This window comes from Dothidotthia symphoricarpi, assembly GCF_010015815.1.
Source record: "Dothidotthia symphoricarpi CBS 119687 unplaced genomic scaffold P153scaffold_11, whole genome shotgun sequence".
Lineage (NCBI taxonomy): Eukaryota > Fungi > Ascomycota > Dothideomycetes > Pleosporales > Dothidotthiaceae > Dothidotthia > Dothidotthia symphoricarpi.
The window spans coordinates 160,077-179,375 of NW_022985018.1; the positions used below are offsets into that span (position 1 = coordinate 160,077).

The window sequence follows — 19,299 nt, forward strand, 5'->3', positions numbered from 1 at the left end:
CCGAGAATCTGCTCCGAACTTGTGTAAATCTTTGCAACGTTAGATTTTCGATCGCCGTGGTCGCCCTTGTTTGGTGGTCAGTGCATTCGGCAACGGATCGCGCGTCGATCTCGTCTCCACCTCCACACTACGTCACGTCCTTTCTATGCACTTCAAGCAACATTGCATTAACGTACACCAATACGGAGGCTCAGTTTGTTAAGAATTGAAACACACTATTCAATTGACAAAGATCATGATTATAATTGATTGTGTGTATGCGTAGCCTTGTGGCCACTCGTCATGGAGGCGTCGCACAGCAACCCTCATTCGCTCCCAACCTGATGCATGCATGTCGAAGCACTGCTATGAGAGGCTGAGTATTGAGGCGTGGAGTTTATAAACTGTCGTTTGTCCACATCAATGTTCGACTGCTAGCATCTTCCTCTCAGCCTTGCCGTCGCAACCTACTTTGCGAGTCCACTATCCGAAGGCAGCCTCGGCCTCAGGCAATGTCTTCGCGACGATACGACGAGTGCGAGCTCAATTACGACAACCATGACACCAATATCTGGTATTGCGTCGATTGTGATAGTTGTCTGTGCGAGTCTTGTTGGATACTCTATCCACCACATACTGGTAATAAGAAGGGACGAGATGGGCTGGAGCACGAGAAGACGTTGCATCACGTATATTCACGATTGAAAGATATCTTGAACCCAAATCATAACGCAGCACAGCTTGAAGAAATTCACAATCGCGATCTAGATACGACATGGTTTGGTACGTGTCAATATGTTACCCTTTCGAATATTAAATCAAACACGCGACTAAGTTGTATTGAGATAGGCATTAGGAAAGATGGCTATAGTCGTTCACTATTCGCTGATTTCGACGTATACTCCAATCTGACTGGCGAGCCGCTGGATGACGACAAAGAGAAATTCCCACAGTTAGCATCATTCATAGGTCAAACAAGTGAGAGCTATACCCCCAGATTGAGGTTCTGCGTTGACGCCGATTACTATCCAGATGCCGGCAAAAGCACGTTAATCAAAATGCTCACTCAACTACATGAGCCGAGCGAGAACGTAAACGACGTACCTACCTTCCCTTCGCCGATTGTTGGTTCAACCATCCACACTCACACACCCACTTCCGCCGATGTGCATTTGTATGCAGATCCTGAGCGGTTCGGGACGTCAAAACCGTTATTATATGCAGATTGCGAGGGATTCAATGCGGGGGAGAAGTTGCCGTTTGGAGCTGTTGAGAACCGCACGTCTCCTGTCGACGGCTCCACATCACTTTCGCGACTGACGCCAGGCCGTACTAGAATACTGAGTTGGGCCGACACGAAGACGAAGAACACTAGAGCCTACATCGTCAAAGAGCTTTACCCACGGATATTGTACACCTTTTCAGATGTTGTTGTATTTGTTCTACGCGACTCAAAGTATGGCGGCCATATCATGGCTTTACACTTTTGTTAACTTTATCACAGGACGTTTGAAGCCACTACTCTTCTACCTTTGCTGGAGTGGGGTATAGCTTCTCTGGAAATGTCGATAAATCAGCCTACTCTTCCCCATGCAATCATTGCACTGAACAGCACAGAAGTGGGAGTGTACACCGATGAGTGGGACAGCCGGAGGGCGACAGAGAACCTCTTGGACGCTAACAAAGACTGCTTAGATCGACGCAATGGTCATCCATTTTTCCTTGACCTAGCAGAGCAATGGGAAACACGAGGAAGGCACATCGGCAGTATCCTCGATCTGATCTCCTGCTACTATTCCACTTTCAAGGTCGTACGAATTCCATACAAGGGACGTTACACACTCCTCGATGCCCAAATTCGACTTCTTCACAAGATGATTGCCAAAGCGTGCGATCGATCATCTCAAACCAAGCGATCCGCGAATATGCTTTCCAACTCAGACGAACTCAACGTGTATCTTCGGGCTGCTTTTGAACACTTCTCGAATACCCTTGACAGGCCATTCAACTTTATGACGGTTTCCTTGCAGAACAACCCAATTCCAGACGATTTCGGCGGTCATATACTCCAGCTTGCAATTGCGATACAATCAAATGGACGTCATAACAAGAGTGCCTGGATATTTGAGAACCTCAGTGAACTTGTTGCTTCTAGTGTCATGCTTGATTGTATTCGACATCGAAAGGGTACGAAGCATCCTAACTAGATTACCATTCTCTAATTTTGTCCAGGGCTTCCAGAAGAACTATTTGTGGAGTACGAAGACTACTGTTGGTATGCTCTCAAACAGTTCTGCGACCGTTACTCTCCCTGCAGTTTTCGGACGGAGATAGACCGATGCGTCAACGTAGCTTCGAAGCACAACCCTAAAGGGCATCAGAATGCTAGGGGGAAGATCATTGCAGTTGGCCAATTTCAATCGAACTTCCACCCCGATCGATACTTCCCAACATGGCGGGAACTGATCAAAGAGGCCATCAGCTGGATGCATCGAGACCTACAGAGTGAGTTCCGTGCGAAGCCCGATCGTTCCGAGGAAGCGTGTCTTCTCGGAATCCATAGTAAGAACATGAATTTGCTTTACGACACGATAGGGTCTGCAGAAGATTTTCTAAGTCATACCACTTGCTTTTGCTGTCTCATGCAGGCACCACAGCACACACTTCCATGTAGTCATGCGTTGTGCAGCCAGTGTGTGCGGTCATATGGGAAGAGACTTCGTTCAGCACCAAGCAACAAGCATGTACTCAGTTTGGAATGTTGCCCGTTACATCCGGCCTCGACGCAATGGCCGACTCCATGCATCATCCGGTTTAAGCCTGATCATGCGGGCGTCCGCTTATTGTGTCTGGATGGGTAAGTGCCTCCTGCGTTTGACATCATTCACTTCTCGTTGATTCATGATTGCTACTTTGGCTTTGCCTAGAATCGTCTATTGCTCCCCGCCGTTCAAACGAGCCCTTCTTATCACTTTTAGTACATAACCTCTCTTTTCGATGTTTTCGAGTCCGTTATTTGTATCATCTAACGTGTAGACAGAGGTGGTATGCGCGGAATTGTTGAGCTCGAGGTACTCCGTGCCATTCGGAATCAGCTTGGGATTCAGATTCCTATCCAGGCTTTCTTCGATCTTATCGTCGGGACCAGGTGCGTGATTAGAGTAAACTCAATGATGCAGGAACTGACACAGTGTAGCACAGGTGGAATCATTGCTCTCGCGTTGGGTGTTAAGAACTGGAGTCTTGAACATTGCACTTACCAGTTCAAGAGCCTCTGCTCCAGTGCATTCACACCTCGGAAAGGGCAAAGCGTTCCAATCTTGAAGCACATAATTGCTTTCAAACATGCAGCAAAGTACGAAACAACACCCTTGAGAAATGCGTTGAAAGCAGCTTTCGGGTCAGAAGAACGTCTTTTTGGGAACAACAAGAAAGACATTCGAGCTAAGGTCGCAGTAACCGCCACAGACGGAGCAGGAAAACGGGCCATCGTCATCGCAAACTACAACCGAAAAAACAAAGGCGTCGGTCGACGCAGAGGTCATTACGACTTTCCACGCCCGGATGATCCAGATCTAGAACTAAGAGTTTGGGAGGCTGCAGCGGCTACCTCGGCTGCTCCACCTTACTTCAAGCCCTTTGAGCACGCGCCTAGCAAGCGAACCTATCTCGATGGTGCTGTATATCACAATAACCCTGTTCTACTGGTACACCGGGAACGGAAACTGTTGTGGCCGGACGTTGCACACAAAGGTCCGGATATCTTCCTGTCAATCGGTACCAGCCAAAATAAAGCCGAAGTGAGGAGCAGCCTTCCTACCAATCCCACTTTATCTCGTACTTCAAGACGGTTGGTATTCCATTCCTCATAATTATATATTGACCTGTTTGACAATGGACTGGTAGGAAAACTGCTGCTAACCACGAAGAATCTCAAAAGAGAAGAAACTTCATGTTTCCCAAGATGCGTCAGATGATTACAGCTATGGTGTGTTCACTTCGCCCATCCTTTGGGCTCAAAAACATCGAACGAGCTTTTGCTGATCATCGTCGACCCTAGCATAATCGCATAGACAGTATCCTAAACGCCGAACTTATGTGGAGAGACTTTTGTTCGGATGTTGTTGACCTTGACGGAAGTGCGGACGATGAGTTGCGTCACATACGCATCAACCCGGACATCAAACGTAACCCGCCAAGTTTGGATAAAGTAAATGAGTTGGAGGAGCTACGACGTAATACGAAACATGCCTTGAAGCTTCCAGATGCTCTCTACAACATCGAGAGGGTAGCACACATATTGGTCGCAAGTTCCTTCTACTATGAAAGGATAGGGATGCCGAAGTTCGAGGCCGACAATACATTCTCATGCACTGGTAACTTTCTTCCGCTAACATTAAATGCCAATCACGCGCTGACCGATGTAGGCCAGCTTTGTTGTAGATTTGAAGATGGCTCAGACTATCTTCGTGAACTCGGTGAATATTTCCGGAAACAACAAACTGGCCCCTTTTTCCGCCCGTATTTCGAGATTGAGAGTGACAGGGCATTGGATGCTGTCAAAGTAAGTCGGATTCATCCATATTGATATACAATCAATCGCTGATCTGTGAGGTTCCGATATCTCGCGCCGAAGTATCGGACATGTGTGATCTTGCGCAATTCAGCGTGGAAGTACCTGACATCTCAGCGCGAAGGAAGGACGCGGACATCACAATCTCGTTGTACCTTTGTAGCCCACACTTGAAATGCTCCAAATACCCTATCAGTGGCTTTCCGAGGGCAATTATGCAGGACATTCAAATAAAACGTGAGTATTTGAGGTGGTATGCTCTGCTTGTGACGAGTGGTTAACAGAATTTAGATCCCGTCAAAGAGACTCATTCGGCCCCAGATGTCAGTCAAAAAATTTCAAAGCGGCAAAGTAAGCTTCCTTCCTCAAGCATCAATGTGGATTCAGATGGGAAAAGAGCTCGGCCTGCAGTTTCAAATCGCAGCGTGTCCGATCCCTCATCACGACCAGCAATGAGCAAATATAACAATCCAGAATCGAGTAAGCTAAGACGAACAACCATTGCTTCATTACCGCCAACTGTATCACAGGATTTGAACCTGAATCCTTTTCCGTTGGAAACGCTTTCGAGATCCGGCGGAACCATTCCCGCAAGTCATAATACTGCTAAGAGAGACAGAACTGGATCCAACCATCCAAATGGAAAGTCTACAGTGCCAATATTATCACCTGGAAATATTTCGTCAACATCCAACCAAAACCCCCAGAATACGTCAGGCACTGCGCCTCTGGTCGGAGAAGTCAGGAAAAGGCAACAAGATAGTCCACGACCATCTCACGTCAAAACGGAGTTTGCTAAGAAAATATCTGTGCGAAAGTCTTCAACACAGGCTGATAGCGTCGCTTCCAACCCAAATAATCACCAGGATTGCCGCAGCTATACGCGCCAAGCGCCGCTTCCGAGAGATGCAGATAAAGATCTGTGGTACCAGATAAACTCGCGACTCGAAACGTTGGACAACGTCACAGCACAAAACGTGTTACGTCGCAGAGAATCACGACGAGAAGTAAGAGGATCCACTGCATCTGGACCTATCACGCTCGACAGATACGGAAACGAGATAAACGTAGGCCCACAACGAGTGAATAGTATGACAAGTCCAGTAATATCATCAATTGAAAACTTCACCTCCCAAGTACATCCGCCACTGCGATCGTCTAGGACCGAGACCATCGTCAGTTACACGACAAGGCGACCGCCGCCGCCCAGCTTTGCTTCCATGCAGCGCCTCGCACCATCCCAACACACCCTACTCAGTTCAACCTCTGCCATGAACCAAACCTTGCATAGCCATGGTTTTACCCCTTCGACCCAGACAGATATGAACAGCATTTCTTCTGTGTCCCCCAGCACAGACGGGTATAATTCGATCTACGAGCAGAGACAGATCGATCGTGAGCAAAGAGAACGAAGGCTGGGTATGCCTTCTGCTATTTGGAGCGACGCTGGGCAGAGCGAATCGGATTTCGGGCGGCGGGATGTGTGGAGTTCGTCAGACATCGGGTGTAGAATGATATGACTCTTGCTAGTCAAGCTGCGTTATGTCGAGACCGAGGTAGGCCCGAGGCTGACGACGACGTACGCTTCTCCATTGTCTTGGCGGCGGCTCATACTTTTTATATCCATTTTCTGGAAGGCTGATGACTTAAAGACCTTGATAATTTCTGCCCTTCAGAGAAATATTACTGGATTGAGTATTACTTCGTATGGAACCATGACTACACAAGCTAGTTGATACTGTCCTGGCACTGGTTCTGTATTCCTCCTCTCAGCTTGCCATCGCGACAAGTAACGCGACGATGCGCATGGACACTATGGAATCAAACTCGTTACACCGAGCACTTATTCCTGGGATCAACGGTTGTTGAAGCGCATGCACATGAACCACTACATGGTTTTGGAGGGCGGGGGAGGACGCATGAGTTGTGTTCATGACGCAAACTGTCAAGGCGTAGACGCCAGTGAAATTGCTTGTAAATCTGATCTGCTATTCTTGTAACATTCAGCTCGAAATTATCATGTCATTTTCCCCACTCTATGGGCGAAAGCGTTTGTTGGCATGAGGGTAGTGCTGGTTCTACGGCAATAACGATAGATATACTCATGGATTCTGCTGGGTTGACATGCCGTGTTTCTTCGGTCTTGGAGTATCTAACAGTCTGTAATGAATACGAGAGATTTGAATGAGCATAGCGTCTACGCGATCGACAGAATCAGAGATGGAGTTCGGCAAGTTTGATCTGCTAGGATGCCGTGCACATGAAAATGTCACAGTCTTTCGTGTAGAGTATCTGGCATGATATGCGCAGTAAACACAGGCTAACGTAGAAATTGGCAGGAGCTATCGCAACATCGGCGGCAGCTGTCTATTACGCCAGTTGCGAGGACGATCTTTGGTAGTTTCTATCGAAAAAAAGCTCTTATGTCCATGTAATCTCCGGTCAAGTCTCCACTGACTGAAGAGTCCCGCATCTGTGTATAGTCTTGAGGCTGTTGGTGTAACACATCTCGCTATGGGTAATGTCGCAGTAAGTTGTCAAGAAGGGTAGGAAGTCGTGCTCGCTTTGGACGTGGTGATGACAAAGTCTACACGATCGTTGACGAGTTCCATTGCCAAGCCGCCATTTCTCCATCCCCACAATGATCCCTGCTTGCGCGTCATATCGCCTTTTCACCGCCGTCTGCCCGAGCATTTCCTCGACGCCGCGGAGCTCAGGTCCGTGATAGCTACTTATAGCGATGGGAGAGAAGCCTCCATTACGCGTTATGGCGGTCCGCTGTGTCTGCTGAGTTAATTTTCCTCCATTCCGCCAACCTTTTGGGCATTAGACTACGCATTATATCCTTCCAATGTCGCCGTCCGCAGAAACCGTCCTCGCCCCCACTGAGCGCCACGGCCTCTCGATGCGCCATAATGCCACGCCAGTTCCCTCGGGCGAGTCGCGCGTACCTCCCTCATTGAACCGCGACCCTACGATGGACGGCCAAGGCCTGAGGCGTGAAGAGACACCAGGGACGAGAAGGACAGGAAAGAAAAGCGCGTGGTGGCAGACCCGCCTGTTAAGCGGCATGTTGAACGACATACGAAGGAGGGCGCCATTCTATTGGAGTGATTGGGTGGACGCGTGGGACTATCGCGTTGTGCCTGCGACAGTGTATATGTATTTTGCGAAGTATGTATACTCAATGCGAATATCATACCTAACCTTGTACTTGACGCTCTGATTACATTCCTCTCATGTTCTTGTTGCAGGGGTTTGCCGTGGTCTTGGAAAGCGGAGGTTCTGACGCGTCAGCAGTATCCTTCCAGCACTCGCTTTTTCACTCGACATGTTTGAAAAAACAAATATGAGCTTTGGCGTTAATGAGGTGTTGTTAGCGAGTGTTTTGGGCTCCGTGGTCTTCTCACTCGCAGCTGCGCAACCGCTAGTCATTGTTGGAGTCACGGGTATGGACATACATCTCGTAATCGACGAGCAAGAACGCTGACTATATGTCAGGACCTATCACCGTGTTCAATTATACAGTCTACGACATCATCACCCCACGCGGCACGAACTACTTTGCTTTCATGTGTTGGATCGGCATGTATGATCTTGATGCTCTCCCTTCATTCATGCCCGCCTGACCTCCTGCAGATGGTCGTTGATTTTCCATTGGATTCTTGCCATCACAAACTCTTGCAATGGACTACGATACGTCACACGGTTTTCGTGTGATATCTTCGGCTTCTACGTCGCTTTCATCTATCTGCAGAAAGGCATTCAAGTGCTGACACGACAGTGGGAAGTCAGCGATGCGTCCGCGTACTTATCGATTGTCATCTCACTGTTAGTTACTGTAGTGGCATACATTTGCGGCATCATCGGGCAGTCCACGCTTCTCCAGCGTCATGTCAGAAAGTTTGTCGAGGATTACGGCACGCCTCTCACGGTTATCTTCTTCACTGGCTTCATTCATATTGGCAAGATGGCCGGTATCGAACTTTCGAAGCTTCCAACGTCGCGAGCGTTTTTTCCTACGACTGACAGGGGATGGTTTATTCACTTCTGGGATATCAGTGTCGGCGACGTGTTTCTTGCTATTCCATTCGCGATCTTGCTCACCATCCTGTTTTGGTTCGATCACAACGTGTCTAGTCTGATCGCGCAAGGTACGGAGTTCCCGTTGAGGAAGCCGGCGGGCTTCCATTGGGACATCTTCCTCCTCGGCCTCACTACAGGCGTAGCAGGCCTTCTCGGCATCCCGTTCCCTAACGGCCTGATACCTCAAGCACCATTCCACACCACATCCCTCTGCGTTGTCCGCACAATTTCCGACTCTGACGATGAAGCGAACAAAGGTCACACAAGCCGTGTCGTAGACCACGTAGTCGAACAGCGCGTCTCGAATCTAGCGCAAGGCCTTTTAACCCTCGGAACCATGAGCGGCCCTTTGCTCATCGTTCTCAACCTCATCCCTCAAGCTGTCCTCGCAGGCCTCTTCTTCGTAATGGGCATTCAAGCCCTCGAAGCGAACGGCATCACCCTCAAACTCCTTTTCTTACTCAAAGACAAACATCTCACACCCCAGTCTGACCCGTTGATGCGTCTGGAACGTCGCTGGGTGCTTTGGGCTTTCGTGGGCCTTGAACTAATCGGCTTTGGGGCGACTTTTGCCATTACGCAGACAATTGCTGCGATTGGGTTTCCTGTATTTATCTTCTTGTACATTCCATTGCGAACATTTCTCATGCCGAGAATATTCACACAGCATGAATTGGGGATCCTTGATGCGCCAACGGCGAGTCCATTCACGATGGAGAGTGTTGGGGGCAACCATGGCCAAGACGTGGGGAGTGGTGATGATGTATTGGAGGATAGCGATGAAGCTGAGAGGGGCGAAAGGCCGATCGCTGAGGAGAGATTGCGGGGTGTGGAAGGGACTAGGGCTAGCGTGAGGAATTCCGAGGTTGTTGAGATGGATGATATTACAAAGGAGTAGAGTCTAGCACGATGTGATACCCAGGCATAGATGACCACGCTCGAGCATAGTATAATGTTTACCTGCGTTGCTTGCCCCTTCATCAAGGCCTCCATTTCAGCTTTGAGCTTCGTTCATCACCTTCCACCGCGGATCATTACAATGTTGCCAACATACTTTCAGTTGCTCTCCAAACACATGTGCAACATGCATTCGTTTTGATCTGCCGCACACATATTGAGACATACAAGAAGAACATCGTCCTCATAATCCATCCGTCTTCCATTCACAACACAGCATAACTCACTCCATGCATCAGATGAGTGGTATTTTAATCCTCGCGCCCAGCTTCACTATGCCAGGTTGGACTGCGATTTGTGAAACCGGTTCAAAATATACATGAGTGATTATGTAGATCCTGGACACAGCACACACGCTAACGCAGATAACGTTTTTGAACAAATGTCACAGTATCCTAAGATGTGAGGGTTTGCTACTACCATGTAGCGAAACCACATGAAAATTTTGAACATTCTTTTCGTAGAACACACTTATCATGAAGAAAGTAAGTTACTAGGGTTTGACGAGAAAGCAGAGAAGTGGCAAGTTACGTAGTGCTTTTTGTGGAAAGTTTGATTTGTAGATCAGGGCATGGATTAGGGAAATGTGGATTTTGTTTGAACAATCTATGTCCTGGCGCCGGGGCCTTTTCTAAAGAGAAATGATACTCTGGCCACGGGTTTTGGATCTGGATAGCTGGAGCTTTGGTTAGACTCAACGGGGAATTGTTTGAGGAATATTTTACACGCCGGGCCTGAATTATCCATGTCAAGCACGAACACATAGTGATGGTTGTGAAAGACTTGAAACTGGAGAGTTTGAGGGAGTATAGAAAAGGCAAAGTAACTCAGAAGTTCATGTTTTCCCAGAGGCTACACGCCTCCGTCCGAGACATGAGGAAAATGGTTTTTTGCGTAAGAGGAAGACCATTGCAGTTTTCAATTGCGCTTTTGTTTTCGAGAGGACCTCAAGTTCTAAGGCGTGGAGGTGCAGGGGAACAACAAGAGATGAAGATGTGTATGCTGTGCTTGAATAGCTTCCTGCTCAACGTCCCTATGTCTGAAGAGTTTTGGTCGTGTTGAGTGAAAATTTGTAGCGAGTGAGTTAACTTTCCAGATGATATTACTAGAGTTTGGCAATGTGGAGAAGCAAAGGAAGGAAAGATTTGTTGACACAGAAATGACGAGAGGAGCTAGGCTATCAGTAGTTGGCAAGTTGGCAAGTTGGTTTGTAATACTGAGGGTTACCCCGTCAAGAGGTGAATTCTATCGTACTTCCAATGTGAAATCAGAGAACGTAAAAGCTTGGAAAAGTTAGCCACGTCGTGCATACGGGCCCAACAGTTTTTCCTTAGGGACCTGTGCTTGGGACATATCCGTCTTCCGCGATTTCGACCTGCATAAACCTGACCAAAGTGCTGAGGAGAACAAGCTGGTCTTTCGTCTGTTCTGAATGAAACCCATAATTTGTTTAGCTGTCGGAGCTGCGGCAGGGTACTACTGGAGGAGCAGGCATGTGTTCTCAGAATACTCAACATGTGATGATCTACCCTATTACTGCGTTTGAGTGCTCGATGCAGAAGGTTTGCCAGTTCGACCAGGGTAGTTGCTTCCGCGCTAAACAAAACAGTCCTACAACATAGATCTGCACGAAACCCCGCATTAGCGCTTATTCAATTCACTGCACTACCTCGACGACTCAATTTACAAGGAGTCATCCAGTTTGCAAGCTGCACTCAGACCCCGCTACCTTAGGGGAAAAGTGCATACGAGAAAAAAGTCAGTGGCTTGTAGTTCCAGTCAAATACTCTTCCACGGCGCAAAACGACTTGGCTACAAGCGCGGTTCGTCGCTTTGTCATGCGGCTGACAAAATGAACTGTCGGGGATTGGGTTATTGACTTTCGACTTCTCGCTTCCCGTTCTTAACTTCGCTTTCTCCCGCTTTTCGTTCGACGCCCCCATGCTATCTATATCCCACCAATCTGATGGTTCCACAGGGCAGCACACTGCATCACCCCCGGACACTCTTTTTGGCAATGATCTGAGCATCAACTGCCCTTCGTATCCATCGTCTGTACGCTGAGTATCTCTATAAAACTCACAATATTAGGAAACTTGTTCACTCAATTGGGTCTCTGGCTCAAAGTAACAGCACAACAAGAGCATGGCTGCCGCGTCGTTAATGTTGGTTACCTCGTTCCCTCAAGGCTGACGACAAGGATTACGGAGAACACTTCTCACCTGTCTACGCGGCATATCACGAATCTGGTCAAAGCTCCGAGAAGAGCTGAACACCTCTACAAACTCTTGTTCTCCTACCGCCAAGCAAAAGCTTATCATTTCGTATTCGCCTCGTGATTTCTCCGGTCATATCACCAGTCTGACACATTATTGGACCTTATATCTGGGATCTTAGTTTCTGTCCTTCAGTTTTGTTCTGTTCCTGAAACTCACACATTCGACATGATGTCTAATCTGAAGACCCAAGCAGATGTTGAACTCTACAACACTGAGTCGCAGGAGGACCCTGTGGTTTCAGAAAAGAAAGGCACTCCTAGTGACCAAAAAGACATGTATCGCATGGGCAAGACGCAAGAGCTTCGAAGGAACTTCGGATTCGTTTCAATTCTGGCGTACTCCATGACTTTGATGGCTACATGGGAAACCGTTTTAACGTGATTGGATATCTCTGGTTCCTCAAATGAAATTTACTGATATTTTGGTAGAACTCTGATTATCCCATTGACAAATGGTGGAACTGGAGGTGCTATTACCATGTTCCTTGGTACATCAATCGGGATGGGCTTCGTCGTTGTGTCCATGGCTGAAATGGCATCCATGTAAGTGGTCAACGTCACAACGAGTGTACACATCTGATATGTGTCGACAGGGCTCCTACAGAAGGTGGCCAATACCACTGGGTTTCAGAATTTGCTCCCAAAGCTCAACAAAAGTTTCTCAGCTACGTTGTGGGTTCGTGCTCCCTGGAGTCAGATCCGAGGATGTAACGTCATACCAGAATTATCACTGATGCACAACAGGCTGGCTTTGTGTTCTTGGTTGGCAAACTGGTACTGTTTCTATTGCCTTTTTAGTCTCTGGTCAAATCCAGGGCCTTATGGTTCTGAATAACGCCGCATCGTATATGCCCGAACGATGGCACGGCACGCTACTCGTTATCGCTGTGGCCACGTCCGCAATCATCTTTAATACTCTCTTAGCGCGTAAGCTCCCTCTGATCGAAGAGTTGGTACTTATACTTCACGTTCTTGGATTCATCGTGTTCTTTGTTACTATGTGGGTCCTTGCACCGCGCAGCAAAGCTAGCGATGTGTTCAGCGGCTTCCAGGACAACGCGGGTTGGGGAAACACTGGTCTCTCAGTCCTGGTAGGACAACTGGCGCCTATCTTCTCCCTTCTTGGTGCGGACGCCGCGTGCCATTTGAGTGAAGAACTCAAGGATGCTGCATACACTCTTCCACGAACTATGATCTGGACGGCCTGCTCAAACAGCATCCTGGGAATTCTCATGCTGGTCACCTTTTGCTTCTGTCTAGGTGACATTGAAAGTGTTATCATGACTCCAACAGGACAGCCGCACATTCAGGTCCTCTACAATGTCACAAAATCGACTGTTGCCGCGAGTGCACTTGCATCTATAACACTCATCATGGCAGTCTTCGGCTGCGTCAACAACGTGGCTACCAGCTCACGCCAACTTTTCGCTTTCGCACGCGACAACGGGGTACCTTTCAGTGGCTTTCTATCTCACGTTCGTTGGGATCTCCCGATCAACTCTATCGTCGTGTCATTCACAGTCTCTGTTCTGCTCTCCCTCATCAATATCGGCAGCACTGTGGCATTCAACTCGATTGCCTCGCTTGGCAGTTGCGCCCTCCTATCGTCCTACATCATCTCTGTAGGCTGTATGTTCGTCAAGCGCTGGCGGAACGAGCCACTTTTACCATGCAAGTTCAGCTTAGGAAGGGCTGGCATTTGGATCAACGGCATCTCGGTCATGTATCTCATTTGGGCACTTATCTTCGCGTTCTTTCCTACCTTTCCTCATCCCACACCTGACCTTATGAACTGGAACATTCTTATCTATGGCGTTGTTGTCGCTTTCGCTTTGGTCTTTTTCCTCGTCAAGGGCCGCAAGGTATACGTTGGACCTGTGGAATACACCAAAAAAGACTTGTAGTATTCTCGCGAGTATGATTTTATGACAGTTTTTGGAGCGAACCCAAGCCAGAAGGTTACTTTGATATTCTTCTTGTTGCATGAACAGCCCGATCTCGTCGCTTGTTCTGCTTCTGAGGCGTTTCAAGTCGTCGATGATATAGCCATTTTTTAGAAGAGGCGATAGATAATCTGATGACAATTAAGTCGAGTAGGATAGTAGCGTGGATTTTGCAAGTTAAATTGTGGTGGTCAAATATTCTAGGGGCAATGTGTCATTTGAAATCGAGTCAAAACGATTCAAAGGCTATAACTTTGATGATCCATACATTAATAGTGTTTGCGGAGTGCGGAGTACGGTAACCAAGCGAAGCATGACAGCGTGATAACCTCTTTCCAAGGGGTTTAACGATATCAATGCTGTAGGGTAGGAGCGCAAAGGGTTATGATGATATAGTAATCCTCAATCTGCACAAAGTTATCTCTATCTTTGCACCTCTTCGGCTAAATGCAGGCCCAGGGACCATGAAGAAGAAGACAACCGTGTTTAGCGTTGGCTTAAAGTAATGGCTTGAAAGAGAGGGAAGGCTGAAAATCCCTGTTACAAGATGTCGTGCGAGATGCGAGACCGACCATTCTCACAGGTAGTTTACTAGATCTTATTGAGTCTCAACACCATGATGTAGCAGATTCGACCGCAGTACTACTCCAAACTGCAACGCTTGCGAGTGCTCAACAGCAAACGACATAGTCCCAGATATCGATGTCCTTTGATATTTACAACAGACGGAAGTCCTTTCGCTGTGTTTCTTCTGAGGCGCATGTTTTCGAGCTTAGAGACCACCAAAGCCATACTAGAGAGCGGAGACCACAAGGGATCATATGTTTTCAGAGTTTCGCTCTCAGAATAAAACATGTCGGTTATATTCTTTCATCTCTATAGTATATTCAGCCTTGTTTCAAGGTAGGAAGGAAGTCATCCAACGTGTATGGGAAACATTAATATGAATGATGTTCGGATCGTGGCAACTCGCGTACAATACAATCGCCATGCGAATTCAACCCATAAAAAGTGCTCAATCCGTTTTTGGAACTCACAAAGAAGGCGAGGTGTAAATGTAGACTTGTGTTGGGCTACCCCTTCTGTTTGAATATCGCAGTAGGACAGAAAACATGGCCTTTTTTGGTAGCTCGTTCGAGATGGCACTATAAATCTGGGGAGTGTTCGAGAACAGCAACTCCAGTTGATCAGAAAGAATACATTAGTCGCAAGATTTATTGGGCGGTAATGCTAATTTGTTTTCCTAGTTTTTGGTTCGACGCCCGTCGACACATGAATTATACCACTTTTTGCTTTAGACATGAGAAGGCAGGTAGAAAGGGTTGTAGGAGCGAAGGTATGTTTTTGTAGAGAAAAAGAGGATAATACAAATCACTGTCTTATCTCTTTGCTAGCGCGGAGTTGCAGAGAAGCTCATGACGGGTCTTTTGAACACCCATTCAACAACCGCTCTTGACCACACTCCATAAGCACGAACGCATGGAGTTCAACAGAGAGACTTGTTTTGGTTCGCAAAGATCACATAAAACCTTCCATGTTGTTAATCAACAATATCCAAGGTCTACATTAACATTTTCTGTTTTTTTTTTCCGTTGCAGAACCGATACATAGTAAGAAACAAGATAGCACAAACGAAGATATCTCATACAAAATTTCATATAATTCCATCCGAGATTCACAAACACAAGGAACCCATAGGATCTCTGTATGTACCCAGTATATTGAAATTTTAGAATATATTCTTCAGGAGATGTTAAATGCAAGACATGCTCTCAATTTGTTCACATTTTCAATCACAGATCACATGCTCAAATCCGTGCCACTTTTGTTTCCTAGCATGAGACTTGGTTTAGAAAGGTAGTAGAATAAGAAACGCGTCTTTATACCTAGTCTCTTTTAGTTGTGCCATTCACTGATTTACATCACCCTCGTTCGCATGGGGAGCGTTCCCAGCAAGTGCGAATAAACGTAGTAAACATATATGCACCACCGTAATCACATAGCCTACACACGACCTTTCCCTATCCAATCCCTTGTCCAATCACTTAACATCCCATTGACAGCAGAAATTCCAACATGGAAACATGCCCATAGCATCTCTCGCCAACTTGATCACCGCATAGAAACACACCAAGCTCCATGTCTCGCACAACACACATCGCTGTAGAAGCACCGGACATAACACACGCCCTGCCGTTTTGCGTAGAGGGAGATCGAAGTCGCAGAGTGTGATCTTGCACCAGACCCGGAAGACCCATGCCCCATCCTGTAAGTTTTTTTTCGAGGGAACAACAACACATGTGCTTGTTCAGTGCCGTTTTCGTTCGCTTGTATTTCATAGCGGTCCAAGGACTTGAGGGGAGACGGAGTTTATATCCTGCCAACGAAAAGATTGTAGAAAGTTAGGTTTGCATGGGTAACACCGAAGCCGCAGATCTTGATGTTGTTACATGACATGTAAACAGTAAACAGTAAACACCTTCCAACTCCCACACAACGTGCAGACAAAAACGACCATAGAGATATCTGACCTTTTCTCCAACACTCTGCAGAGCAAGATGATATGACATCCCGGCCCCTGTATTTCTATTGAAAGCGAAAACGTCCTTCCAGAAAAGACACAACACCCATGAAAATCCTTCTAATCGAGTTTCAGTCCCCACAAGCAGCCACACTCCATTTCCCTCCATTTCAGGCTTTTTTCCCGGCACACACATCTTTCTACCTTGCCACTCGGCAGAAAGATAGAGAAGCGAGGATGGATGGGAGTTTTGAAGCAGAAACAGATAGACAGTCTCGGCACATGAGATCGCATGTATTCGTTTTTTTGGCGCACACGGGCGCGTATGGGTCAGCTATCTTTGAACTTTGATTGCATGACGAGAGGAGGCGCGCGTCGCGTCAGCCCGTTTGTCAACACTTGCTGCGACATAAGCAGGAACGAAAGAAACCTTGATGTCTACTATATTGTATTCTATTGCAACGTATTGCCAGGACCAACCGCCTATAAGATCTAGAGTTCTGCAACTGAGAAGACCAAGACCAACCCATGCGCCAGGAAATGCAGCAATGAAAACACGAAAAACTACAACAAGCAGGAAAGAGAGGCATTACGAGGATTCTAAGCAGAACAGCGTCAAAGCCATGTCAGAAACTCATAACCCTGCTCATGCCCGTACCCATACCCATACCCATACTCATGAGCCGATTCTGATGAACGGAGTGGCTACTTCAAGAACACGTGAAAACATAATGATACAACCGCAACCACACCCACACCGCTACTTGGAGCATAATCTCACCGCTCGGAAGCCACGCACACCTACATCTCCACCGCGGTCACGGTTTCTAGTTCAGCTGCGGCATCGTCGCTCGCCTGAGCTTATACGCGGGCAGATGATCAAAGTCGTCCGTATCGGAATTGTACCTCCACGCCTTGAACTCGACGCCATACGGCTTGGGCTCGAGCTGATACAGCATGCCAAGCGGACAGTCGAGGTCAGCCACGTCCTCCCTATTCAAGCCCTGGAAGTACGCCAACAAGACGCGCGCCACGCTGCGATGCGTGATCAGCAGACAGTGGTCTGTCATGCGCTCCAGCTCGACAATGACGGGCCGGATGCGGTTGATGACGTCGAGGTAGCCTTCGCCGCCAGGGCCAGGGTAACGATATGAGAGTTTGTCGCGGCGTCGACGGAGGTATTCTTCTGCGTACTTGGTCTGGATCTCGTTGTAGGTGAGGCCTTCCATGAGGCCTGCGTTGAGTTCGTCAAGCATGCGCATTTGTTTGATGTCAAAGTCCTCGTCGCAGAAATACTGGGCGGTCTGCACGCCCCTTTTGAGCATGCTGGACCAGACGCAGAAGTTGTGTTGTTCGAGATCGGTCCCGTAGTATGGATTGGGCGGGGTGTGGTCACCGGGCACTGGCGGGAAATGTGTGTTGGCAATTTTGTCAGCTTGGCGGACAGCCCAGTCTTTGCGCTGCATTTCGATGAAGCGTGTCATGGCTTTGGCGTACTTGCGGCCGTTGTCGCTCAGCTCAGAGTCACCACCTATCTTGCCGGCTACGTTGTCCATGGACTCGCCGTGCCGTGTGATCCAGATCATGCGAGGCGCGAGGTTAAAGTTGAGAAGATAGTACACAGCCTGACCTGCGAGAAAGCCTCTGACCTGGTGAGAAATCAGCTTGCGACCGACGTCGACCATCTTGACGTAGGGCATGTTGTTGTCTTCTTCGTAGTCGCCGATGGGGACGTAGTTCTTCTCGTAAATGGCTACACGCTTCTTGAAGTCTGCCAGAGCGGCGACAGGATCTTTGTCTTGATAGTCGGGTCCCGAGAGCTTGAGGCGCATGTTCGACTCGAGGAGGTTCTGATCTTGGCACACACTCTCGAGAAACAGGACGTTCAGCTCGGGGCCGGCCCGCTCGCGGATCTTCTCCATGATCTGCTTTCTCCGCAAGAGGGTGCTGTTGGTCGCGTCGAAGATTCCAATGGAGCCGCTGCCGTTCAGGATGTAATCCAGGAGGTCATCCAACGTGTCCATGGCGCATTGCTCACGGATCTGGGCAGCCCTCTGATTGGACGGATCGAAGAAACTCGCCGACTGGTCCATGGCCTCGTCCTCTCCATTGTCGTCGTCGTCTTCTCTGTTGTCTGGTGTGAGGGCCTGGGGGCCCGGCGACGTGACCTCGACCCTCGGCGTGTCTTCATCTTCGACAGCTTCGGCGTTTTGTGGATCGCGGAGTGGGTCTGGCAGGTCATGTGGGTCTTGGGCTCCGTTGTGTCCGTTGATGAGAATTTTGGCAGCGAGCTGTGGGAGGGAGTCCCTGTGCTGCTCTAGCGCGGCCCTGACGCCGGACGGGACCCTCTCGAGGCTCGCCTGCGACAGGCGGAAGCCGTGGCCGCTCGCGGCCACACGGCGCTTCTCTCCGACGTTGAAAATGGTCGTGTCGTGCTGCAGCCAGTTCAGATAGCGGGCCATCTTCTTGGTGATGTACGACTTGCCGCGCGCAGGCAGGCCGACCATGACGATGACCAGCTTGGAGCCGACATCGCGCTGGGCAATCTTGCCGTCGGGCGACACCTTGGACTTTGTCAGGCCGGGGATGTCGAGCGTCGTGGGCCGCAGGCGCGGCGTCGAGGCGGCCGACGAGTTGCGCGTCACGTTCCTGAGGCTGTCAGCGGGCAGAAGCGAGGGGGGCGGTGCGGGCGCGGCATACTGTCGCGGGCTGCCTGGCTGCGAGGGCACGGGCGTGTCACTCAGCGCGACGCCCACGCCCTTGGTGGACGAGGCATGGCCGTGGTGGTGTTGCGGGCCGAGCGCGGCGGGCGGGGGCCTCAGCTCGCCGTGTCGGGCGTCGAAGTCCTTGATGGCCAGCACGCTCTTGGGCGGCGCTGGCGTGGGCTCGCCGTCGCGGGGGGGCAGCTGGGCGTGTTCGGGGCCGGGCAGGGCGAGTTTGCTCATGAGAACGTTTCGCGCGT

At 48.8% G+C, this 19,299-nt stretch overlaps 4 protein-coding genes across 4 annotated transcripts; 3 read left to right on the forward strand and 1 right to left on the reverse strand.

The window, feature by feature from the left end:
- Window positions 1-491: 491 nt before the first annotated feature.
- On the forward strand, window positions 492-4,833 carry P153DRAFT_340903 (uncharacterized protein; the record flags this gene model as incomplete). Its single annotated transcript, XM_033665896.1, has 12 exons — window positions 492-762; window positions 829-957; window positions 1,012-1,435; window positions 1,484-2,166; window positions 2,212-2,836; window positions 3,020-3,127; window positions 3,176-3,519; window positions 3,583-3,829; window positions 3,886-3,967; window positions 4,040-4,355; window positions 4,407-4,537; window positions 4,594-4,833. The coding sequence occupies 12 exons, from the start codon at window positions 492-494 to the stop codon at window positions 4,831-4,833; spliced, it is 3,600 nt and encodes a 1,199-aa protein (XP_033523124.1).
- Window positions 4,834-7,529: 2,696 nt separating this feature from the next.
- Window positions 7,530-9,536, forward strand: P153DRAFT_291851 (uncharacterized protein; the record flags this gene model as incomplete). The annotated part of the gene is made up of 4 exons (XM_033663794.1): window positions 7,530-7,726; window positions 7,853-8,001; window positions 8,054-8,141; window positions 8,192-9,536. The coding sequence occupies 4 exons, from the start codon at window positions 7,530-7,532 to the stop codon at window positions 9,534-9,536; spliced, it is 1,779 nt and encodes a 592-aa protein (XP_033523125.1).
- A 2,296-nt stretch (window positions 9,537-11,832) lies between these two features.
- P153DRAFT_24732 (amino acid transporter) lies at window positions 11,833-13,864 on the forward strand. The gene is made up of 4 exons (XM_033662701.1): window positions 11,833-12,251; window positions 12,303-12,416; window positions 12,467-12,549; window positions 12,618-13,864. The coding sequence occupies exons 1-4, from the start codon at window positions 12,040-12,042 to the stop codon at window positions 13,775-13,777; spliced, it is 1,569 nt and encodes a 522-aa protein (XP_033523126.1). The 5' UTR covers window positions 11,833-12,039; the 3' UTR covers window positions 13,778-13,864.
- Window positions 13,865-17,164: 3,300 nt separating this feature from the next.
- On the reverse strand, window positions 17,165-19,282 carry P153DRAFT_291863 (bifunctional 6-phosphofructo-2-kinase/fructose-2,6-bisphosphate 2-phosphatase; the record flags this gene model as incomplete). Its single annotated transcript, XM_033663796.1, has 2 exons — window positions 17,165-18,986; window positions 19,038-19,282. The coding sequence occupies 2 exons, from the start codon at window positions 19,280-19,282 to the stop codon at window positions 17,165-17,167; spliced, it is 2,067 nt and encodes a 688-aa protein (XP_033523127.1).
- Between the last annotated feature and the right edge of the window lie 17 nt (window positions 19,283-19,299).

Excerpts from the sequence above, each read along its gene's own strand:
- P153DRAFT_24732 (XM_033662701.1), top strand. The coding sequence starts at position 12,040 with ATGATGTCTAATCTGAAGACCCAAGCAGATGTTGAACTCTACAACACT. Across the intron at positions 12,252-12,302 it reads ACATGGGAAACCGTTTTAAC|AACTCTGATTATCCCATTGA; the intron begins GTGATTGGATAT and ends ATATTTTGGTAG. Across the intron at positions 12,550-12,617 it reads GTTTCTCAGCTACGTTGTGG|GCTGGCTTTGTGTTCTTGGT; the intron begins GTTCGTGCTCCC and ends GATGCACAACAG.